The sequence below is a fragment of the Semicossyphus pulcher genome, unplaced genomic scaffold (assembly GCF_022749685.1).
Source record: "Semicossyphus pulcher isolate SPU_LCO1_2020_fin unplaced genomic scaffold, fSemPul1.0.p SCAF_20, whole genome shotgun sequence".
Taxonomy (NCBI): Eukaryota; Metazoa; Chordata; class Actinopteri; order Labriformes; family Labridae; genus Semicossyphus; species Semicossyphus pulcher.
In genome coordinates this window covers 15,292,790-15,316,324 of record NW_027211694.1, presented here as the reverse complement: position 1 = coordinate 15,316,324, position 23,535 = coordinate 15,292,790, and the positions used below count along the sequence as shown (strand labels likewise).

Genomic DNA, 23,535 nt, shown 5'->3' with positions numbered 1-23,535 from the left:
AGCAGGTTGTTATAGCGCTATAACAACCTGCTCAATATATTTTATCCCTTACTTCTTATGCCTCTAAAAATGATCCAATCCAAAGAGAAATAAATGCCAAACTGTTGTTGAACTGGCAACAACCTTTAAGAAAAATGCAACCTGTAATGAGAGGTCAGCACGCACATTTTTTTTAAAGGTCATGAGCTACGATGTTTTGGAACCACTGCTGCATGTTCTCATGTCGCTTAGCAATGTTCCAGTAACCTCCCCTTTGGCCCTTGAAACGTTGAGTTTGTGTACAGAAAAGTGGAAGATACTCGAGTGAGCGTGTTATTTTTTCACTTCTGTGTATGTGTGTGTGTGTGTTTGACCCTTCGGACGCACTGATAGGCCTGTTGAGTGAGCTGGGGGGAAGGAAAGAGTGAAACCTGAAGCTGAAAAGAGGATGAGAAAATAGAGTCGTGGGAGAGAATGGACAGGATTGAAGGAGAGGAACTGAAACGACTGCCGGACTGACGTCAAAAACAGTGTGGAGAGCTCGGACAAGTAAACACGTTTCATCCAGATAAACTTAGAAATCCAATTAAACCTGGTATTTGTGTCATGAATTGTGTACATTAGGAGTTCCATATGACATAAACCTTGTATCTATCCTCTTTCACCTTCACCTCCCTCTGGTGTCAAAGAACACGTGCAAGGACGCCGCCTCATGTAGCTCAACCTTAGTGTTTGGTCCCTGGTTAGTTAACTGTGTGTGTTCATTAGAGCGTGTTTCCTTGCATGCATAATCTCCTACTGTACAACACTTCTCCCTTTACCACTCCAGTTTCACTTCTCTGTTTTGTCCGTACTCTCCTGTGTCTCTTGTTCCTGTCAGGGGTGTTAACTTCATGTGTGTGTGTGTGTGTGTTCGTTCATGTGTGTGTTTGTAAGATCGACAAATCTGACGTCAAATTTGTATTTTCATGGATCAAATGTCATTTTTATTTGATTCCGTTGACGCTTGATCAGCATCGAACTGAGAATGAACTCCAAGCGTGGCGGATTGCAATAATAACGTGTGTTTGTGTGTTTGTGTGTGTACGTATGTATACACAGCTCACCATTTCAGTTTGTGCTGCGTCTTGTACTCTCTGTCCTCGGCAGCTCTCAGTTCATTGTACGCCCGGAGGAGCTGCTGCCTCAGTTCATTGACCTCACTTTCAGGCTGCTCAGAGGTGCTCTGCTCCTCTGCTCTCTCAAGCTCGGCCTGCAGACTCTCCAGCTCAGCACGACACCTCTTCGCCTCTCCCAGAAGCTGGAGCTCAGAATCCTGGCTACTGTTGGGTGAAACAATGATTTGAGTATGTGGTATGCAGTGTTCAGACGCTATTTATGACCTTCTTGGTACATTATAATGGAATCAAAAAGTCCAAAACCAATGTGAAACAGGCGTTTGACTCCACTCCTCCTTTTTCCTCATTCGCAGTTATGTAATAAGGGGAGCTTAGAGAACACAGGCGGGTAAATCTTTAAATCACATTTGGCCATTTAAAATCTGAATATTGGCACAATTTTAGTTTTTTTTTTACATATGAATATGTGCAACATTTACTGAGAGAAGCGGAAGTGCCGCCGGACTACTTTCGTAACCTAGCAACATTCACCGCCAGTGAGAAGCACTCTAATGTCGTGTCCCAATCCAGGAGCTGCAGCCTTCGAAGGAGGCAGTCGACGGAGGATGCTCCATTCGTAGCCTGCGTACGCCGTTAAAGCCGAACTGAAATGAGACGATCTGGTTTGCGGAGGATTTCCTGTTTCCATCACCAGCTGTTCCCGCTCTGACCTTTGAGTCACCAAACGTCGCCCAAGAAACAGGTAGCTTGCAGGCTAACTAGCTAGCATAACGAACATCACGTAACTTATCCTCTTATCTTAAAGAGAATTTGTTTCAAGGGCCCTTCGTTTTTTTTTAAACATGTGTATCACGAGTTAAACCCATCTTGAATTTGGCGCACAATGAATCTCGGGGTACGTGGGATGCACCTGATGGATCCTTCGTCGCTTAGGAAAAGAAGGACACCGCTGTGACGCAAAGAAGGATGCAGCCCCTGGATTTGGACACTGCTTAAATTTGAGGTTGTGGGTGCTGCCAGCACAAAAAAAGGGCGTTAATGCATACATGCCCTTAACGACATGATAAATCCAACTTAATACTTGTCTAAATCCAACCTTTGCTTGTGGTAAACCTTGGTACAATATGCATGTAAACATACAGATCTGCAGATCGAGTACTCCGCCAATTCAATTAAAAATGTTTTTTTCTTGTTGTCACAAGTAATGACACAAAGATTTGTTGTTTCCACAAGCAAATTGGGGTCTGAAAAGTTAATTTCACTTCCTGCATTATGTGTCTCGGATGCAATTTTCAGAATCACTGTTCCATAGAGAGAAAAAAATGCCTATTAAAGTCAGTTTTGGTGCTTTAATCAACATCCTCCAATGCAATCTCCAAACTGTCTCTACAGAAGCCAATAGCCGATGCTTCCGTATCTTTCAACCGTACAGAAGAGCAGCACGACTAGATCTGATAAGAAGTTAAAGCACTTTTCAAGGACACTTCAGTCGAATGGATTCTGGCTGTCACACGGATTGAACTCCCCCCGCTGTGCTGTATTCTTAGCATCTTAGCAGTCATAACGCACCTTTCAAAATAAAGCAGTAGAGTTTTTGTTCCAACAGGAACACATACCTCTTCAGAGTATCGTGGAGGAGCCTGTAGTTGGACTTCAGTTTGGCGACTTTGGTGTGGCTGATTTTGCTTGATGAAAACAACTAAGAAGCACAAAAAAACAGAAATATTATCAGTTATACTGAGATGAGGACGAGTTTTTAAAGCGTTAGCAACATTCCTAAACTCCTATCTACTTATGATTGCCGTCTCCTGTCAATCATCCACATCTTATCAGACCTGTTACGACCAGACTTAGTGTAGTAGTGTTTCAATCTTCTCTCAGGCTGCAGTATCAGTTTTCTATCTGACAGAGTTCCCTGTAAAAGCTAAGATATTAATTGAGTAAAGCATTCTGTGGAACTCTCGTGTTGAGACAATATTCAATTGGGCAATAATTTCTAGAAACCAGAAACAATTCTGACAAGTAAGCAGTTTCTTAAAATTGCTCTTCGATGAAATTAAGTTCCAGGAGCAGAAACAAGAAGAAAACAAAGTCACAAGAGAGTTTAAAGCTTCATAAAGGTGGACTTTTTTTTGACGAAAAAACAGTGTTTTTCAGCAGCTCATATAAAGCTCTTTTATGTGTGTCTGGACTCGACAACAAAAAGCCCAACTCCCTGATGTCTAAAAAGGATTAAACCCAAGTTGGGCTGAGTAAACCTTTATCAGCACAGCAGGAATCAGAAGGCCTTATCACAGAATGAAGAATGAGAAACAAAAAACTATCAGGAATCTTTAAATAGCCCCAATCATGATCTGTAGATACACTTCTGGAGATCACCGGTAGCATTAGCCCTCACAAAAGGCAGCAGTTCAGCGTGTGCAGCAGTGATAGAAACAGAAGACAGGTGTTGCTCCCCTCTTATCTTCCCAGCCAGGTTGGGAGAGTGGGGAGTAATGAGGGATAGCCTCGTCTGTATCACGGAGCTGCAGAAGCCGGGGATATCTCAGGTCGGACTGAGCAACTGCGATGAACACACACAGGCGCTCCGATTATAAACACACACGGGGCTGATAACTCACCCCGACTTCAAACATTAGGGATAGGAGATTATGCTTTTTTAGATTCATTCCATTATATCGTGTTGTAAAAATGTGCCCGGCCACGCTTCAAGGGCTGAAAAGGACGGAGATATGAGTGTTGTGAATGATGCAGATTAGCGCTGTGGTTAATATGATTTATGCAGGTGTTTTGGAGTCTGTTTGCGCTACACAAGGTCACAACACTACGAGGAAAACGGCCGACTTTTATTACACGATCTGCCTTTAAAACTTTAAGGAGGGTCATCTGGTTTTAACTTATCTCTTTAATTGCAACCTGAGTCATTCAATCTTAAAGCGACTCTTAAAAAGAGGCAAATTGGGAGAAAATGTGAAATTATCTCATCAAACTGAAACAAAACAACAATTAAAAGCGGATTTTTTTTAAGCCAAATGACATCAAATATGGCGGGTGTTGTGTTTCCAGCAGTGTAGATGACATTCCAGCTCTGCGACAGACTTCCTGGCTGTACAGCGGCCATTTATCTGAGAAGAAGCAGCCTGAAGCGCTTTCAGGCAGCCTCTCTAATTCTGCTGCCAACACTTATCTTCAGCTCTATGGAGTATTGGAGTTGTTTTTTTTACCCTCTATGGGACGGCGGCATAAGGCTTACACGTGGCAGACCATCTTTGAAGTGCGATAGAGACAATCACTGGAAGATATTAATGCGGGCACATGGACACAAACGCATACCTGTGCATTCACTCCGGCAAAGGGAGCATGTGATGCGTACAGCAGAGCAGCAATAAACCCAGTAATGTGAGTGTGTGCTGCAGCAGGTATGTGAAGTGTGTAACAAAAAGAACCTTTAAGACTCTGAAGCCTCAGGGAGAAAATAACGACCAGCACTGAATTCCACTCTGTGATGGAAGTAGCCTCCATTTCTCTCCTCTCTCTGTCCCGATATTGACTGTTTGAATTGGAGCCGAGCCCTCAGCCAGATAGAATCGCTTTGTTGGAAGTTTTTGTGGAGTAACATTTTCCTTTCAGGGCGGGGAGCCACTGCTGAAGATGAAATCCATTATCGGAAACTGTGTCACTTCTCTGGAAAGATGACATGAGAATGAGACATTGTCATCTCAGAAAATAAATCCTACTACAGTACATGACCGACAAAATATACTGAAACAAAAGTCTTTAATCAGAGCAGCGGAAATGATTTCACAACAAGTTTAACAAGAAGAATCCGAGCATAATAACATCCAGAAGTGTCACTGGATTGAAATCTTTGATTTGTTCACTCTGTGGAACAAAACAATTAGTTTTAATTACTCAATATCCGTTAATAAAGACGCCCCAGGAAATTGCCTCATGTTTGAATAATGTTTGTGGGATAGTATGAATGCAATTTCAATCAAGACAATCTACAAACAACAAATTGCAACATATACACTACAGGCAAAAAACAAGTGGATTATTTATTCATGAAGATCTTATCATCTGTTTGTGTTAAAGTGTCAAATGTCATGTTAAAAGGTATAATAAGAAGGATTTTCATAGAGAAATAAAATATAGACTTTTACAAATATAACATAATATAAATCATCCCTTATGGGCCTCTATACATGCGTGTTAGTGAGTGTGTGTGCAGACCCTTGTGAGACCCTTCCCTCTGCATCTATTCTGTTGTTTTGCTTTGCACGGGACGTTTTCAGGAGGGGCGCTGTTGTGGTTCCCTGAGCCAATCACAGCGTATAGGTGAGTGTGGGAGTGGTTCACATTAGCAACTGGGCCCCATTAAGACAGGCGAACATGGCGACAGAGCGATGCAGAGTCGGCCTTCTTTCTGTTGGACAGGTAGCTGCCTCAAACCGGGTCGGACAAGCTAACCGGCGGTTAGCATGCTAGCGCAAAGGTAACTGGCGGTTAGCATGCTAGCACAAAGGTATGACCGTGATGCTGTCGGTGTTAGCTTGGCGGGGTGGGCATGTTCTCGCACAAGAGAGTGAGAGTTAGCTTCTAGTGAGGAAGAGCCCAGGAGGAGGGGCTTAGTTTGAATGTGTTGTAGACAAAATGCAAGGAAAAATCCTACTTATTATACCTTTAAGTCACTATCTATTGCCAAATGAGGCAGCACAATGGTGATTGAGCCTATGGCCCACTGATGAGAGCCTTTGCAGTCTATAGTATTGTTATGGACTGGGTGTTTGTGGCGACAATCGCAGAAAAAAAATCATAGGCGGCCAGTTAGTGACACGTTTTCCGTCACCCAGCAGTGGTTGGTCTGCCAGAGAGTGTAGGCGGAGCTAAGCGGCTGCTTTTCCGGTCTCTGCAAGTGTTGCGAGTAAACAGTAATCTACTATGGCTGAACAAACACAGAAAAGATCGATGACTACAGATACAACTTCAAAAATAAGGTGACTGTCAGCGAGGAAAAGCAAGAGTTACAACCGTAACAAAGGGAGCCAATAGACGTCTGGTTCTCTGGAACGTATGCGCCTGCAATTGCCTTTTATGGCCATTAGGTGCCGCCACATAGAATGAAACTGAGAACTTCGAGATTATATCTTAAAGTATTTTAAACTACATTTAAAAAGAATCCGAAATTGAACTAATGGTGACTTGCAGCGATTCTTTGATTACCTGTACTGTTGAGCAACTTTGCTAAAAAGCAAGACGTTGTTAAATAGGCTGCTATCAGCTTTAGAAGGTGTGGTAGAAATCAGCAGATAACACTCGGAGCTAATGAAATAAACACAGAAGGCATTTGATGGATTTGAAGATCAATACAGTGTACACAATATACAATAGAGAGAGTAAACCTGAGTGCAGAAATGTCCCTTCTCTCTCAGAGAGGAGGATACACTGGCTTCTTATAGGATACATGACAACCTCTCAAATATGTAATTGAACACATTATTTCTGATTAATGATATTGTTTATGGGCTGCACAAATCCCAGTTTGGACGTAGTGTTACGGTTTAATTACATGGGACAGCTGAAGAGAGACAGGAAACGTTGGGAGTAAAGAGTGGGGCATGACATGCAACAAATGATTAGCAGACCGGGAGTCGAAACTGCGAGGGAAGCCTGCTCTACCACCAGCGCCCCAATGTAGGGGGGCCTTTCTGTGTGGAGTTTGCATGTTCTCCCTGTGCATGCGTGGGTTCCCTCCAGGTACTCCGACTTCCTCCCACAGTCCAACGACATGCTTGTTAGGTTAATTGGGGAATCTAAATTGCCTGTAGGTGTGAGTGTGAGCGTGAAAGATTGTCTGTCTCTGTGATTTCCTAGCGATCAGTCCAGAACGTACCCCACCTCTCGCCCAGAGACAGCTGGGATAGGCTCCACCTCCCACCCCACGCGACCCTGAACAGGATAAGCGGTATGGATGATGGATGGATGGATATTTTTCAACTAAAATGTCCTTCATTTAAAACACTAAAACTCTGACACAGCCAGCATGGTGGGCAAAGCCAGCAGAGGCATTTAGAAAGAATATACAAATAAAAAAGGAGGGCTTTTTTTGTCATTATTTCAGTGACACGCTGCTGCAGGTGTTCCTGCTGCTGTCCGTCTGAAATTGCTTTGGGATTTCCATATTTGGCTCATGTTTGAGCTGAAGAGTTGCTGTTTAAATTCAGCCCATCACAACACAGAAAAGGCAGGAAAGGACAATGTAGCCAAAAGTACAGGAAGCCATTTAGGCATCGACATTTCAATTTTTAGTGGATTGTGCAATCTGCAGCTGTACGGCACAGAATTTGAATATCCAAACAAGGCATCGGCAGGTGCACAGTGTTCCACTGAGATTTAGGGAAAATTGATTCTAAAATCTCTCAAGATTCCTGAGAAATGCGTGTAAACCTGAAAAACACTGTGTTGATTCTAATTGAAACAAAGCCTCTCTGTTGTCGCTGCTGGCCAACACTGGATCTCACAGTAATTGTCCGTCCGAGCCTAATGTGAAGCAGGAGAGTTACTGGTAGAGTTGAAACAGCTTTTTACACTTGAATCTGAACCGAGATGACGAGACCTTTAAAAGTGTGTCCCGCATGCGGAACACAAAAACAAAACAGAAAAACATCACGTCAGTTCAGTAGATAGTTCCTGTGAAGTGAGTCATTTCGCTCTTAAGGGAAATGAGCAGACTTCAGAGTAAGTGGGACGGGACCATGCACTGACTGCAGGAGGAGGACCCACCTTCCTCCCTGCCTCTCTCTTTTTCTCTCTCATACTTTCTGTCTGCATCTCTGTGCTTTTTCACAATGCTGCTGATATGGTGCTTTGCATTACGCAATAGTGCTGCCCCTCCCATCCTCTCTCTCTCTCTCTCTCCCATCTCTCTCACTCCCTCCCTCACTCGCTGGTCCTGATATTAATGACACAGCTATCTGAGGCAGCGGCAGTTCCCCTGCGTGCTCTCCCTCCTGCAGGCTGTGCTCATTCACACACACACACACACTCACTCCTAAACCAATAGGATACTGGACACACATTCACACACTGCTATACTTCACGCTGTAGCTGCAGGCACTGACACTACTATCTGCATTCAGACACTTTGAGATCACATCAGAGGGAGCTGCAGACTCTTCAACACTTTTTTCTTCTGTACAAATCTCACAGAGAAAAATGAGGACGATTGTGCTATGCGTTTTTGCCGGTCTCCTGCTGACAGCCAACCAGGCAGCGGACTTCCCCGTCAACTCACACCAGAGATGGGACGCTAGAGGAGCTTACCCTTTGGGATCTGAATCTGGCACCCCCACCTCCTGCCCCATTAAACTGAGACCCTCCGGCCAGTGCGGAGGCTCTGGACCCGGGGCAGAGGACGGGGAGGACTGCCCTTACCAGCTCACCTTGCCTCCCCTCACCATCCAGCTGCCCAAGCAGTTCAAGCTGCTGGAGAAGACGATGAAGGAGCTGCAGAGCTTGAAGGAGGTGGTGAACAAGCTGAAGAGCGGGTGCCAGGAGTGCCGCGGCACGCAACGGGGCAACGGGGCTTTTGGAAATCAGCAAGCGGACCAGGGGCAGAGGGACGGAGGGGGCGAGGTGAGACTGGACCCGACTGGACAGGAGGTGCAGGGTGGGACCAGCCAAGAGGAGAGGGGAGACGGGACGGTCCCTGGAGGTACCTCGGATGTTGCTGGACCGGGGCAAGGCTCTAATTTTGGGAGAATTACACCGAGCCCGAGCACTATGCAGGAGATGCAGGTAAGAGACAGTTCAGTCTAAGAAAATAGACAATTTTTATCACTTAAAAATTCGTAAAAGCAGGATTTTAAATGAACATCTGATGTTTGGTGTTTCTAAAAGTTAAGTGATTTGTCAGACAAATGTAATATAGGGTTGGGTGTAGCAAACATGTACACAGTGCAAAATTGAAATTAATCACCGAATAAAAAAAGAATATTTAGAGGTCAAAACAAACAGTCCAACAGTGTCACTGCAGCACTTTCTGTACTTTCATTAAAACCATGTAAGCCAGCATCATGATCAGCCTCGTGACACTGATCTAAACAAACCAAACAAAAATGTGCTCTTATGTCACCTAAATGTGTTTAGTCAAATGTACCCAGCTGGAATGTAAACAGGTCAGATGTTAAAAGGACCTGTAAAGTCCCACCGGGCACCCGTCCACCAGGGAAAATTCCTGGTATTGTAAACAGGGTGGGGAATCAGCGTCAGACGCGAGCCAAATGGCGGTAAATTTTTGCTCTGTCTGCTAAGTTTGTTGACTCTCACAGCCACTTTTGGCAGACGTCCAACCATCACGCAGACTCGTTCCTATTCGGCAATTCTAATTGGCTGCTAAAAAACAATGAAGGAGGCTGGTGACTTCAGTAATCCACCTGCTTTGTATGCTGCGCACAGAGATAACTCCCTCTCTCTCTCGCTCTCTCTTTCTTCTCGCTCTGGCCTTTCCCAGGTGAAGCTGAATAGGATGTCAGCCAGCCTGCGCAACGCCAGGAACCAGATCTCGACCCTGCTGGGCCGTGTGGAGGGGCTCAACCTGCTCAACGTGGACAACGTGCAGGCCATGGTGGACAGGAGGGTGGAGAACATTACTGGAGTGGTGAACAAGCTGAGCTCCACCTGCACCACCCAGTGTGCGGTGCAGAACACGCCTCAGTGTAAGCCTGCTTTTACTATGATTAGTTTGGTAGCAGCAAAAAGACGCCTCTCTTCTTCTCTCCTCTCATGTCTTAGCCCTTTGTCTATCTGCTTCTCTTCTATTCCTTTCCATCCCCTTATGTTAAGGTAAATAAAAGACTCACATCAGGTAAGTCCTGCAGTTTGGGTTGTTTTGTGATGGATTCTCTGGCATTGGATCCATCCAATCACTCCTAAGTGGACATGGTGACTTGTAAACACAGCCCAGCTCTGGGTGGTCACCTTCACCCAGCGTGGCCTCTCATTCTGGGAAACAGGAAATGAAATCTTTGAGGCTGACAAGGACATTGAAAAGTACACTTGGTGGTTTGTTTGTTGCGTCTTATCCTTAAAATCATAACAACTGTTTTCCATCACCTTTAAAATGAGCAATTCTCCCCTGGAAAAAGCCACTGTCAGTCAAAGCTGGTGTTCTCTGTAATCAATAGAAGCAATAATGATTGAAATTGGCGCCATAGCTGTGGAAAAAGTTTTACAGACAGCTTGTGGTTTTGCCCATTCTATAGTCGAACAACACCCAGCGTGCATTGCGCCCCTCCCTCTGAAAGGAACGGCCCAGCGGCCGATGCTGGAGTGAAATACTACTGTTTTCGCTGCAGGCGATGGCTCCGAAATACGACTAGAATACACCGGTGGATCGTCTAAAAATCTTCAGGTCTGCAGTCTACATTTCAAACCTGACGATTTTGAAAGAGACATGACATCGGAGGTGGGCGTCCTAGATTGAGGAAGTGTAGTTTAGCGAGCTCCCTGGACTCTGCTACATGTTGGTTGCTGGCCCTTTAATACAAGTGAGGCCATCCATACGTCCTTCACATTACTGTAGTAGAACCGTGGTTGGCTAAGTGCAGCCATTGCGAAATACCTCCAGGTTGAGGTCATACTGTACACAAGTGAGGCAATATGACAACTGGGGTCAAAGTGATAATTCAAATCACCTCTTATATAACAAATTCAAGTGCTATGACATTCCTCTGCTCTCCATATGGACGGACTCAAAAAGAGGGAGGGAGAGAAACTAGACGAGTGACGATGGTTTCAAAAGTCAGGTTCGAATCTGTAAAGAGGAAGTGGAGAGATTACCGAAAGTAAAAGCTCATTATGGAAACATATCAGTCTGCATTTCAAACCGGCCGAGCGTAACAAACACTCAACTTTACATTGATGTAAAAGCTTATTTGGATGAGGGCGCGGTTGAAAGGCGAGCTCAGTCTGAAACTGAATTATACCCTGGTGTTGCACGAGTGAATGTGACACTATATTGGGGCTTTTATGTTGGAAACATGTGAGCTTATTTCTAAGTAGATTAGCTGGGACAGTGGTGTGAAGGGAATCCCTTCTTCTCCCCTAAATTTGCCTCTCTCCTTCAGATCTTGTCCTCTTTCCCTTTTACACTCATCCCCTCTTTCCCTTCATATCTCCACTCTTTTTCACTTCACTTGCTGCAACTTTCCCCCAATCTCCCTCTCCTTTCTAATCCCCTTTCCGAGTGCCTTACTTCTGCCTCTCTCTTCCTCTGGAGGTCATGCTCTTGAGTGCTCATTGCTGCATAAAACAACTGGCTCTCATTATCTCTCGACGGCGACGCGAGAAGTAATGTGGGCCGATTTCCCGACATTAGTCAGGGATGGCACACGGGGTCAGCAACACTTGTGTTTGTACATCAATCTTTCATGGTGAACTCGGGAAGCGTAAAATTATTCTGTCGCAAGTCAGGAAATGGTGCCTGTTTGTTGTGAAGTCGATCTAAAAGAAGATAAGAGGCAGCTGTTGTTTTGCACTGAAATACACCAAAATAAGGACAAGAGTTCAGCAGTTTTGCAACATGAGAATACATGTTGTTATTGCTGTTTTACTCAAGCGATGCTTCCTGTTAAATCAGGCATGAGTAATTATAGATGTAACAGAAGAAAATGGAGCTTTTAGACAATAATAACACCCATTTTTATTCCCAATTATTAATCCTAAAACGTTGCTGTATCATATGTCACTAGATTTGCTGCTGTACACAGTGCAACAGGACTTACAGTGACAAATATTTTCCAGTTATTTATCACAATGTGAAAAGTGCTTAGCGGAGCAATTCACGGCGTAAATGGCTCCCCTGACTCCTGAATACTGGAACCATCCAGCTGCCAAATTGTCGCTGAATCATTAATCTAATTACTTGTTAAATAGAGATTTGCAAAAAAGCAAATTAACATTCTGTTTTCATCCAAAGCAGGAGACGCAGACACGACCACAAGTGATGAAAACTTGTGATGTTTATCAAGTTAAAGGAGACAAACTATGGGACAGATGTGTAGGATCTGTGTTGAGGGGTCATTCAAGAGCAAATGTAAAGCACACACACAAACAGCGCAGGGATTTCAAAGCACAGTACTGCAGCACATTAAAGGAGCAATTCGCCCCTTGAAAAAGCCAATGTCAGTCAAAGCTGGTGTTCTCTGTAATAGATAGAAGCAATAATTAGGGATGCACGATATTGGATTTTTTGCCGATATCCGATATGCCGATATTTTACAACTCATTAAGCCGATTACCGATACAGATATTTTTTTCCCGCACACCTAATTGCAGAGATCATCAACTCTCTTCTGTATTGGAATTAGCGTACAGTATAATGGTGATACTCTTATCACATGTTACAACGGTCGGGGTGACGGGTCTTGAGATGGTTAATCAAGTTTGTAGAGTTTTAAGACTTTGCCTTGGCTCCTCCTCACATCACCGAAGCTGAGCAGTCATTGCAAGTAGCAGTTTTGCAATCTATTTCGGACACTTTGAAAAACTTCCACACCACGAAAATTTTGGCTTCTTACTCTCTCATGCTGCAGGTAGACACACGTGACGTCATCACGCTGCGCCACGCAGGTCTTCTTCGCGCCGGGGACATTGCGCCGAGGTCAGGCATTTAATCAAGTATGCAGCAGCCCATTATTTTATCGGTTAATTATATCGGCGGATATCGGCGTGTTGGCCGATATCCGATAGTTCATTTTTAAGCCAATATCGGCCGATACCGATAACGTGCCGATAATATCGTGCATCCCTAGCAATAATATCTGAGATTGGCGCCATAGCTGTGGAGAAAGTTGTAAACAGCTCGTAATTTCGCCCATTCTACAGTCCTTCAACACCCAGTGTGCATTGCACCCCTCCCTCTGAAAGGAACGGCCCAGGGAGAGACGCTGGAGTGAAATACTACCGTTTTCGCTGCAGGTAGTGGCTCAGAGCGGTACAGAATCTGAAATTCGACGAGAATACACCGGTGGATCGTCTAAAAAATCTTCAGTCTACAGTCTACATTTGAAACTTGACGATTATGAATGAGACATCACATCGGAGGCGGGCGTCCTAGATTGAGGAAGTGTAGTTTAGCAAGCTCCCTGGCCTCCGCCAGATGATGCGTTTTACATAGTCCGTCGGAAGGTTTCCAGGGCCCATTGGAGAAGCAGATAGCGTCCTCCAAAGGCACAGAGCGAAATGGCATTAGCTCCCCATAATAGCATGATAGCACTGAGGTAGAAAATCAGACTGGCCCTTTAAAATACACTACACAGAATGTTCAAACATTCACACTCAGACGGGTTTAGAAAAAGGCGTCTTTTCACTTTACCGGCCCAAACTACTCTGCACCAATCTTAAAAACACAACAGCGCATAAGCTAATACAACACCGGCATACATTACCCACACATCTTAGTAATGTAGAAATGCAATTTCACCGTCAAGTACATCTGTCAAGATGCTTTTATCACTCACAGCCTTGTAAGCATTTATTCCAACCTCTTTGCCAATTTTCCCACCCCTGCTGCACGCACCATTCTTCACTTTCACTCCTGCGAGACGTATCGAGGCCTTGAGGTGAATGGATAGCAATTCGTGTTACTGTTCAGCTACATTAACTCAATTATAAACAAAGAGAATGGATGCCCGGTCCAAACGCATTGTCAGGAGCTACTTGACTGAGCACATCTTCCTTCGAGGAAGGGTGTTGCTTTTTCACGGGAGTCTCTCTCCGTCAAAACAAAGAGTAGTATTAAATGGAAGCTGTTTTTGCAGGGAAAGATTATACTATCACTTTGGGTACATGTTTCCTTCCAGTGCAGCTGCTAATCTAAGTCGACAACAGTGAAGTTACAGGGCATGTTTCCTTGATAAGAGCCCTCTTCCTTCTATGCCAATCATTTATCTGTGTGCAGTCACTCAAGCAAGCAATGTGGTATTAAAGCAGTAGGTTGTCTATTAAAGCATGTCAGTTATCAGCATTTAAATTCTTATGGAAGTTGGTAAGCAGGCGAAGCAATCAGCCGCGCAATTAACCATTAATTTAACACAACAGTCTGACAGCCAATCAGCTAACAGGTCATCAGTAAGCGGCTGATATGGGAGTTATTTAGGTCAGGCACAAAGCCAGAGGTAGTTTGAAGAGATGGCTCTTGTCTGTCGCGGGATACATGCAGCCTAGTCGGACATATGGGGACAAATAAGGAGAGGCAGATGTGAGGTGGAGGAAGACAGTCAGACACTTAAAATGAAGGAGACAATGAAAGAATTTACAGGACAATACTTTGAATGCCAAGCAGGCGGAGCTGCTAACGTGACAAGGTTACATCTTTGACCTCACGCTCGACTTCCGAGGCTGCTTTCAATAACATCTGCAGCCAAGTGTTCTGTGTGCTTTGATAGGAAAATACAGTAGATGGCTGTGAAGTCAAAGCGACAAAAGACATAAAAGGATGTTTTATTTTGACGACCATGCACTAGTTAAAATACCTTTAATTTATATCAAAGGGGAAGAAACGTTGACTGCGCATATCTCCCCTCAAACGGCACACTTTCTCGACTTCCCCTCCCTGTACTCGAAGAAACCTGGCCCTCTGTAATCACCACGGTTCCCCCCTACCCTTGCTCTTTTATAATCTAGCGAACGCCTAAACAGATTTAACAGTGTGACAAAACTGTATCAGCAGCAGAGTGCGCCAAACAAACTCCGCATGCAGCCTGCCCAATGTCAGGATGATTTCAGCCCCAGGTGCCGAACATGCAGGGAGGGGGTACGCCTCTCTAATCCAGTTTTACACTTTCCCACGTTTTGACAAGTCTGTTCCTTTCAATTCCCAAATGCTAACTGACAGGGGCCTTTGGACTTCGGTTTTTCGGGTAGGGTCAGCGGCCTGCAGCGCGACACAGGGGACAGGAGCGGGAGTTTGCAAAGTGAGCGGGCAGGTATAAAAAGAAATGAGGGAAGGGATCTTAAAAAAGTAGCAATGGGCCTGTGGTGCAGCGCAGGGGAAGGTCAATGACTTTTATCCTTCGACAGTGGCTTTTGTCCTTTTTCTTTCTTTCATGTTGGAGAGCTGATTCTAAATGTGATTTCCAGAGAGAGGGGACATCATGTTGAGAAGCAGGGGGAGTCGTCTAAAATGAAAGATGGAGTTCTGTTTTATGCTCCATGCCTTCTGAACTTTAGCTTGATCCCTCGAGTACCTGGGGAATATTCTGGTGACAGATTGGCGACAGAACATGCTGAACTATTTTATGATGGAATAAACTGCCCAGGAAATTAATGCAGGACTGAGAGCATCCTTAATGGTTAAAGCTGGATTTCCGTCTAACTTTTAATTCTCTTTTCCTATCCTCAGCCTCAGGGGCCTTTTCTATTAATGCCTCATGGAAAACATAACAGAAACATTTTTGAATATCACACAGCAAATTGCCCTCAATAAAAAAAACTGCCCTCTCTTTTTATCCCCCTTTCTCTCTGACGCACAACAGTCATCTTAGCCCCAAAGGACTGTTCTGACTACAATGTGCTGGAGGCCAGGAAGAACGGTGTGTACCGCGTGACCCCTGATCCCCGCAACGGGACATTTGACGTCAACTGTGACATGGAGTCCTACGGAGGGGGATGGACGGTGATTCAGCAACGGCTTGATGGGTCCGTCAGCTTCAACCGCACCTGGACGGAGTATAAGAAAGGCTTCGGGAACCTCAGGTAATGGGCTTGAGAATCATATAAGTTTCCAAAGTTCGGGGAAACAAAGGCCTTTAAAATCTTTTAAAAACTGATATTTGTATATTGTATTCTATGAAAAAATGTTCATGGTTAAAATATTGCATGTATTTGGGGGATTTTTATGTTTGGAATTCACATATTTGTGGGGAAAAGGAGCAGCTTCATTTCCTGCTACTTGTATGCCAGATTAGAGGCTCAAACAGGACATAGGTAGAAGAGGGTGGGGTTCAAATAAGACCATACAGAGGTTATGTTACAGACTATTTTGCTGCCTTTAGTGCCACCACCCGACTTGAGAGGACATTGGACGTTTTTTTTGGTACTGTAGCAACTTCAAAAGTCTGATAAATTACTCTCACAATGTTGCAAGCCCCCTATCTTTTGGGGGGCTTTTCTAAAGCGTCAGAGTAACCTTTTAACAAAACAGTAAAAATGTTAAAAATTGTAAAACAATTGAAAAAACAACAACTAAAACACAGACTCTGAGCAAGCTGCCACATACTCTCCCACACATGTGGACCAGAAACTGGCCTTTTGAAAGCTGCCACACCCAGCCGGAACCTACCATCTGCTCAGTAACCATAGGGGTGAGCAAGACGCAGAAACATTTTAAAAATGCATGAAAGGAAACAGGATAAATTCAAAATATCTCTGTAACTTATGATAAGCAGAATGCATCTCTGGGCACTCATGGACGCCAAGCACTGCATTAACTTTAAAAGAATCTGTATGTTAAACAGCTTTACCCTTTTTACTCACAACTTGTGCGTGCCCAGTCACTTAGTGCTGAAAGGCCTTAACGAGGCACACCTGTTCTCACTGTGACTGATTGTCCACACCTGTTTTCACACTCTCACTGATTATCACATACAAAATAACAAAAGGCTCATCCCTTTTAGTTGATAAGAATTTATTTTAGCAGCAAATTTAAGACAAAAGTAACAAAAAATTTTCAAAGTTTAAACATATCACAGTGAAAGTAGAGGAGAGCAGCCTTTCAGCGCTGACTATATTTTGCTTTATATAGTGCAGCGCCTCTACTATCACTGGATTCAAACTTTATCTCATTTTCTTTATCCTCCTCTCTGCTCCTGGCCGAATTTTACGAGGGGAATAACCATGCATACCTCTTGATAACCATACCTACAGATCTAGTATAACCTCCCACTGAAACAATAATGCTGCCTCTTATATTTCTTTTACTGTCACACTGCTCTCCTCCTGCATCTCCTCCTTCCCTTCCTCACCTGCAGGGATGAGTAAATCAGTTTTAGTTGATGTATCAGTTTGCTAATCAAGTGTAGAAGCATATATGTTTCATTTTGCTTCTCTATCCCCTCCTTTCTTTGTCTCTGTCCTCTGCTGTAGAGGTGAGTTCTGGCTGGGCAACGACCATATCCACCTGATGACAAAAGCCAAAGACATGATCCTTCGCATCGAGCTGGAGGACTTTGAGGGTGTTCGGGAGTACGCAAAGTACGACCAATTCTACGTCGCTAATGAATTCCTACGCTACCGGCTGTCTATCAGTGGATACAGGTAAGACATTAGAGTCTATAATTGCATGTATGTGTGATCAAATACTCATAAAGGAGGACCATATCTTATATGAATCAATGTTGCATTGTAGTGGTACAGCTGGGAACGCCGTCAGCTTCAACAAGCACTTCAACCACGACCAGAAGTTCTTCTCCACGCCCGACCGCGACAACGACATGTACCCCTCCGGAAACTGCGGCGCCTACTACAGCTCCGGCTGGTGGTTCGACGCCTGCATGTCCGCCAACCTCAACGGGAAGTACTATCACAAGAGGTACAAGGGAGTCAGGAACGGGATCTTCTGGGGAACATGGCACAACATGTCGTCGGAGTACTACCCCACCAGCTACAGGCAGGCGTTCAAAACCGTCAAGATGATGATGCGGCCCAAGAACTATGCTCCTTAAGAGGTCAGGTTAATATCCCTCACATATATAGCCAGATGGACAGATAGCAGACAAACAAAGAAAGACAGTCAGAAACGGAAGTACACTCAGAAACCCACATACATAGTCATGCAATTGCACACACGCATATGTGTACACCATAAAAGGCTATAAGCTCTGTAGACAGTTTGAATGCAGTAAAAACAAGTTTCTCATTGTGAAACTGAGCTATACGTCTCCCCTTTTTCGTGAGTGTGGCCTTCAAAATGTTGAATTAAAATGATGCCAATAAAGGACAGTGGACTATAAACTATGATGGACTCATAAAAAAAGATCACCACACATGCAGTGTAAAGGCCAGCCCCCTATAGGAGCCATAATATTATATGGAGGGTTACCATGAGAGATTTTTCACTGTTTCCCTGACATTTCTCTCATTTCTGTTCTGTTGCCTCCTGATATAAACCCAGCAGAGACCGCACAGCACACAGAAGTAGTAAAAAGTAATGAGCTATCATTTTCCCCGCTCTAAATGGTTTAATAATTAAAAGCAGCCACTCAAGTGAGGTATATGGAAGGTAATGATACAGCTTTGACTGGGACTGGAATTCATTGTGATAGACTTCGTGCTGGGGTCGAAGTCAAACTGTGGTTTCCTTTTTAACAAACTACAGGAAGTGTTTTGTGCAGCAGTGCACTAGTTATAGTTTCTGTGTCGTTTATCTAATCACTGGCACCCTTCTAACAACTTTTATAGTATCAAATATCCCAGTATAAACACACACAGCCTAATTCTATTGAATATTTCCCAAGTTTATTCTGCACAACTGATGGTTAAGTGATTTCTCATTGGCAGCAGCCACAGAGAAGGACACTGCTGCAAGAAATAAAACTGTTCCAATTGTTTTTGCACATTTCCTGACGCCAGTTTCCACATGTTAAATAAAAATCCCCGACTCACCACTTGTACAATACCGCCGCCTACTGTTAGAAAACTGTATTGCATCTTTTAATCCATTCTATACACACTGTGAATGGGAAGGACGGGGAAAGTTTCGCTTTAAGGACGTGTACAGTATTTATTTTATTTTGTGAGATATGATAGCTTTTATAAAATACATAGGGCGTACAGGACAAGGTTTAATGATTGTTGATATTTGAGCAATGATAAAGACTGTGCATTTATTGTGACCACTCATAGTAATACTGTGTGTGTATTTGGAGCTTTGTGTGTGTACAATATTGATCTTTTCTATCATTCATTTTCAACTGTCATGCCAAAAGATATGCACTTTTTATATCAAAAATTGAATAAACTTCTACCTACATGACAGTCTATATTGCAGTGGTTTTAAATCATATTGGTGCCTCATCTTTTAAAGCAGCATCTGTAGTGGAATCACATTTCGAGGAGTATCCAAAACTCTGAGGTATTTATTGTTTAGTGTCCAGGATTATTTAATGGCTGTTAAATGGAAGGATGAAGTACTGCATGCCCATATAAATGGGTTAATGAGGTGTTGACTCAATAAAGCAACTCAATAAAAGAATGACTTCATATCACCTAGACAGAGGGTAAATGATCAGACTGTGGGCCTTGACTTTAATGTCTGTTTACTGCATGTGACGATCAATTTAATTAAAAATAAATGAAGGATTGTGTTCATCCACATGATGATTTTAAGTTCCAAGTATTTGCTTTTCTTAATGTTTAAAGTTAAATTCCATTGGTGTTCCAAATATTGTGGTATTTTTCCTGAAGTACTAGCCCCAAATAACTAGCCCTAATCAAACATATTAGCTTGCTAGTACAGTATATTATTCATTGGACTTGTGTATTATGAAACCTCCAAGCTGCCATTCACAGAAATATGACCATAAACAACATTTACCTCGTGTAAACACTGAAAAGCAGGACTAGATGAGACAGCAGTTCTGGCAGAGGGCTGCTCCTCTGGGAGTGAAGCATCAGGTGCAAGAGCCACCAGAGGGATGTCCTTCTCTTGTTCCTCCAGCTCCAATTCTGTGCTCGGAGGCCTGCTATCCTGCTCCTCCTCATGAAGACTCACTAATACAAAACACACAGATAAATTTGGGGACTTTAAGGGATTTTTTCCCCCTAACACCACAACAGAATAAATATTATGTTATTATGTTAAAAATACATAACAGGCAGAGAGTACACAGATGTAGAATTCAATATCTGACATTATGCTTTTATTTTGAAAATTCTGACAAAATATGCTAGCTTTCCTTTCAATGTTTGAACTGCCTTTGAAATAGCGACATAAGCAACTGTCTTAAATGTAAAAACCCCAATAGAGACTTTCTCAAGCTCAGTATTCCCAAAAACACCTGACATATGTAAAACTTAACTCAAAGCGTTAAAAACGTATTAGCCTATACAAAAGCTAACGAGCTAGCTTAGAACTGTTTATGCTTGTGTCGGAGTTGCTCTGCTAAACATACAAACACACAAACATGTATGCAAATTACTTACTTTTGAATGTCCTGAGTCTTCGCACACGTCCTCAAAACTCTGTTAATTTGTCCCATAAAACTACAAGACTCACTTCTTTTAAGTGATTAAATACAGCTAATGTTAATGTGAGCAAAACTCAATCACAGACTTCCCTCGTACTTCCTGATGGCGTTTTGAAGTTACCATAGCAACGTCGCAACACTTTCCATACAGTATTAGGTAGATCCCTCATTTTCACATATGTAGCCTAATCTTTAGCCTACTTATCTTTTGCTCAATACATTTAGAATTTGATAATATACAAAGAAAATGTAAACCCTTTGAGCAAGTGCACTCATACAATTCAAAATCTTAATTTACACTTACAGCGACTGTCCAGCAGGTGGCAGTATATAGTAATTTACTGCTGTTTTAGAGCACATCATCAACATGTGGCATGCAATGTCCACACGGAGCAGCATCAAAGGCCAGCTGACTGAATACTTTGAATGACTTCAGAGGGGAAGCACTAAAATGAAACAGCCTTCATCTGACCTGAATCCAAGGTGAATGTGATGGTGATGGCGTAATACTGCTGTTCTTCTGTTAGCTTGTTTCCCACAGTGCACTCTGGGAGCTGGCATGGTCCATTATTCACTCCCTAGAACAGCTGCAGGGATGCGCTATCTGAAGAATGTATGTTCATGCCAATGTGCATGTGTCTGTGGAAAATATGCATGAAAAAAAGTAACCATAAAGTTTTTCTGTAAATATTAATTAGCAAAGGTAAGCATGATAGCTCCCCCTTTACCCCCTCTCTTTATGGTGTAAGCCTTGAATCATTGACAGCAATTTGAGGGGGAAAGACTGTTTCCTCCTTGGCATGTTCTTGATTTACCTTGGGTTTATTGGCCGTCGCACAAATAACCCCTCTTCTTCAAAGACTGTATTCATTGTTACTTATGGTAATTCTATAACACACAACATATGGCTTAACATATGGTTCAGGTATGTGCATCTACCATGCAGCGAGGATGACTGTATCTTTATGTGCACAAGCTCTGACAGCACATACACTTAACAAAAATTTTAACACAACACTTTTGTTTTTGCTCCCATTTTTCATGAGCTAAAAGATCTAAGACTTTTTCTATGTACACAAAAGGCCTATTTGTCTCAAATATTGTTCACAAATTTGTCTAAATCTGTGTTAGTGAGCACTTCTCCTTTGCCGAGATAATCCATCCACCTCACAGGTGTGGCATATCAAGATGCTGATTAGACAGCATGATTATTGCACAGGTGTGCCTTAGGCTGGCCACAATAAAAGGCCACTCTTAAATGTGCAGTTTTATCACACAGCACAATGCCACAGATGTCGCAAGTTTTGAGGGAGCGTGCAATTGGCATGCTGACTACAGGAATGTCCACCAGAGCTGTTGCCCGTGAATTGAATGTTCATTTCTCTACCGTAAGCCGTCTCCAAAGGCGTTTCAGAGAATTTGGCAGTACATCCAACCGGCCTCACAACCGCAAACCACGTGTAACCACACCAGCCCAGGACCTCCACATCCAGCATCTTCACCTCCAAGATCGTCTGAGACCAGCCACCCAGACAGCTGCTGCAACAATCAGTTCGCATAATCAAAGAATTTCTGCACAAACTGTCAGAAACCATCTCAGGGAAGCTCATCTGCATGCTCGTCGTCCTCATCGGGGTCTCGACCTGACTGCAGTTCGTCGTCGTAACCGGCTTGAGTGGGCAAATGCTCACATTCGATGGCGTCTGGCACTTTGGAGAGGTGTTCTCTTCACGGATGAATCCCGGTTTTCACTGTACAGGGCAGATGGCAGACAGCATGTATGGCTTTGTGTGGGTGAGCGATTTGCTGATGTCAACGTTGTAAATCGAGTGGCCCATGGTGGCAGTGGGGTTATGGTATGGGCAGGCGTATGTTATGGACAATTAACACAAGTGCATTTTATTGATGGCATTTTTAATGCACAGAGATACCGTGACGAAATCCTGAGGCCCATTGTTGTGCCATTCATCCACGACCATCACCTCATGTTGCAGCATGATAATGCACGGCCCCATGTTGCAAGGATCTGTACACAATTCCTGGAAGTTGAAAACATCCCTTGCATGGCCAGCATACTCACCAGACATGTCACCCATTGAGCATGTTTGGGATGCTCTGGATTGGCATATACGACAGCGTGTTCCAGTTCCTGCAAAAACAATGGGAAAAAAACCCTGTTATGTCATTGCTTGTATGCACACATTCACTAGACCTTATTGGGATTAACTGGTGGCATTCACTGCCCATATCTGACAAACTGATTGCACTTCCTTGTAGTTTGGTTACATTGGCAGAGGAGATGTTCTATTACTGTGCACAGAGTCAACGACTGAAACAACAGAATTAATCAAGGAAGTGCAGTTTTGTTTGACACATTTCCCATGGCTTGGCCTCTGCTGTGACTTTCAGGAATAGAAACTCTCAGTCCAGACATTACAGTTGTAAACTTTTGATAATCAGATTTCATGCAGGAAAGAAACACCAACTGTTTTTCATTGTATGAATGAAACTGTTTCATCCTCCTTGTACATGTCGGGCCAAATTGGAATACTCTTTAATTAAACCTGTTAATTATGTGGATCTCACTTTACCACCCCTTGTAAAATGCAAACAAATCACCCTGCACTCTGGGTGGGAGTGTTTTTTGTCAAAGCCCGGTTACCAAATGAACCTTGAATCCTCTCCAACAGTCTGGATATTCTAACTTATGAATCCTGGCAGACTCCAGTTTGCTTTCTGAAGAAAATATGCCCCTCCAAGTGCTCCTTGTATTACCATTTTTGACTGCAAAAAACACAGAGCCCAGTTTAATAGCTATTTTGGGCATCTGCAAATGGACGTGGGAATAATAGAAGTACCCAAGTTTGAGAGTTGATTGTTGCTGAAAAAATTCATCATTTAAAATAATGTATTAACTTCAACTGCACCATTCTTAACTCTTTATGCATTTATCAGATGTTGCTTTCCTCTTTCATCTCAGTCAGACTGATCAAATCTGCTGACTGTATGTACCATAAAAGGTTTTGCCTTGTCTTCCCGTCAACCCAACCAAAATTGCAGACTGGAGATTCATGTGGGGATTTTTTGCTACAGTTCTCAGGAACTGGTGCGAGTTTAACAACCTACAACAGATGTTCATGATGCATATGGAGTCAGTCACCACCAGGGACAATTAGCAGGGCTGAGGTTAT

The 23,535-nt window shown here is 43.4% G+C and overlaps 2 protein-coding genes across 2 annotated transcripts in view; one reads left to right on the top strand and one right to left on the bottom strand.

Annotated features, from left to right (window-relative positions):
* Positions 1-22,431, bottom strand: part of ccdc146 (coiled-coil domain containing 146) — a 56,026-nt gene extending 33,595 nt beyond the window's left edge. Inside the window, exons 1-4 of the mRNA XM_069671585.1 lie at positions 22,425-22,431; positions 19,693-19,868; positions 2,714-2,796; positions 1,086-1,301 (exon numbers count right to left, since the gene is read on the bottom strand). Coding sequence (XP_069527686.1) covers positions 1,086-1,301; positions 2,714-2,796; positions 19,693-19,868; positions 22,425-22,431 — 482 coding nt within the window. The remainder of the gene's footprint in view (positions 1-1,085; positions 1,302-2,713; positions 2,797-19,692; positions 19,869-22,424) is intronic.
* fgl2a (fibrinogen-like 2a) lies at positions 8,104-19,136 on the top strand. The gene is made up of 5 exons (XM_069671652.1): positions 8,104-8,894; positions 9,610-9,814; positions 15,635-15,854; positions 17,244-17,414; positions 17,506-19,136. Exons 1-5 carry the CDS (start codon positions 8,313-8,315, stop codon positions 17,819-17,821), a joined length of 1,494 nt encoding a protein of 497 aa, XP_069527753.1. The 5' UTR covers positions 8,104-8,312; the 3' UTR covers positions 17,822-19,136.
* Positions 22,432-23,535: the final 1,104 nt, after the last annotated feature.

Excerpts from the sequence above, each read along its gene's own strand:
- fgl2a (XM_069671652.1), top strand. The coding sequence starts at position 8,313 with ATGAGGACGATTGTGCTATGCGTTTTTGCCGGTCTCCTGCTGACAGCC. Across the intron at positions 9,815-15,634 it reads GGTGCAGAACACGCCTCAGT|TCATCTTAGCCCCAAAGGAC; the intron begins GTAAGCCTGCTT and ends GACGCACAACAG. Across the intron at positions 15,855-17,243 it reads AAAGGCTTCGGGAACCTCAG|AGGTGAGTTCTGGCTGGGCA; the intron begins GTAATGGGCTTG and ends CCTCTGCTGTAG.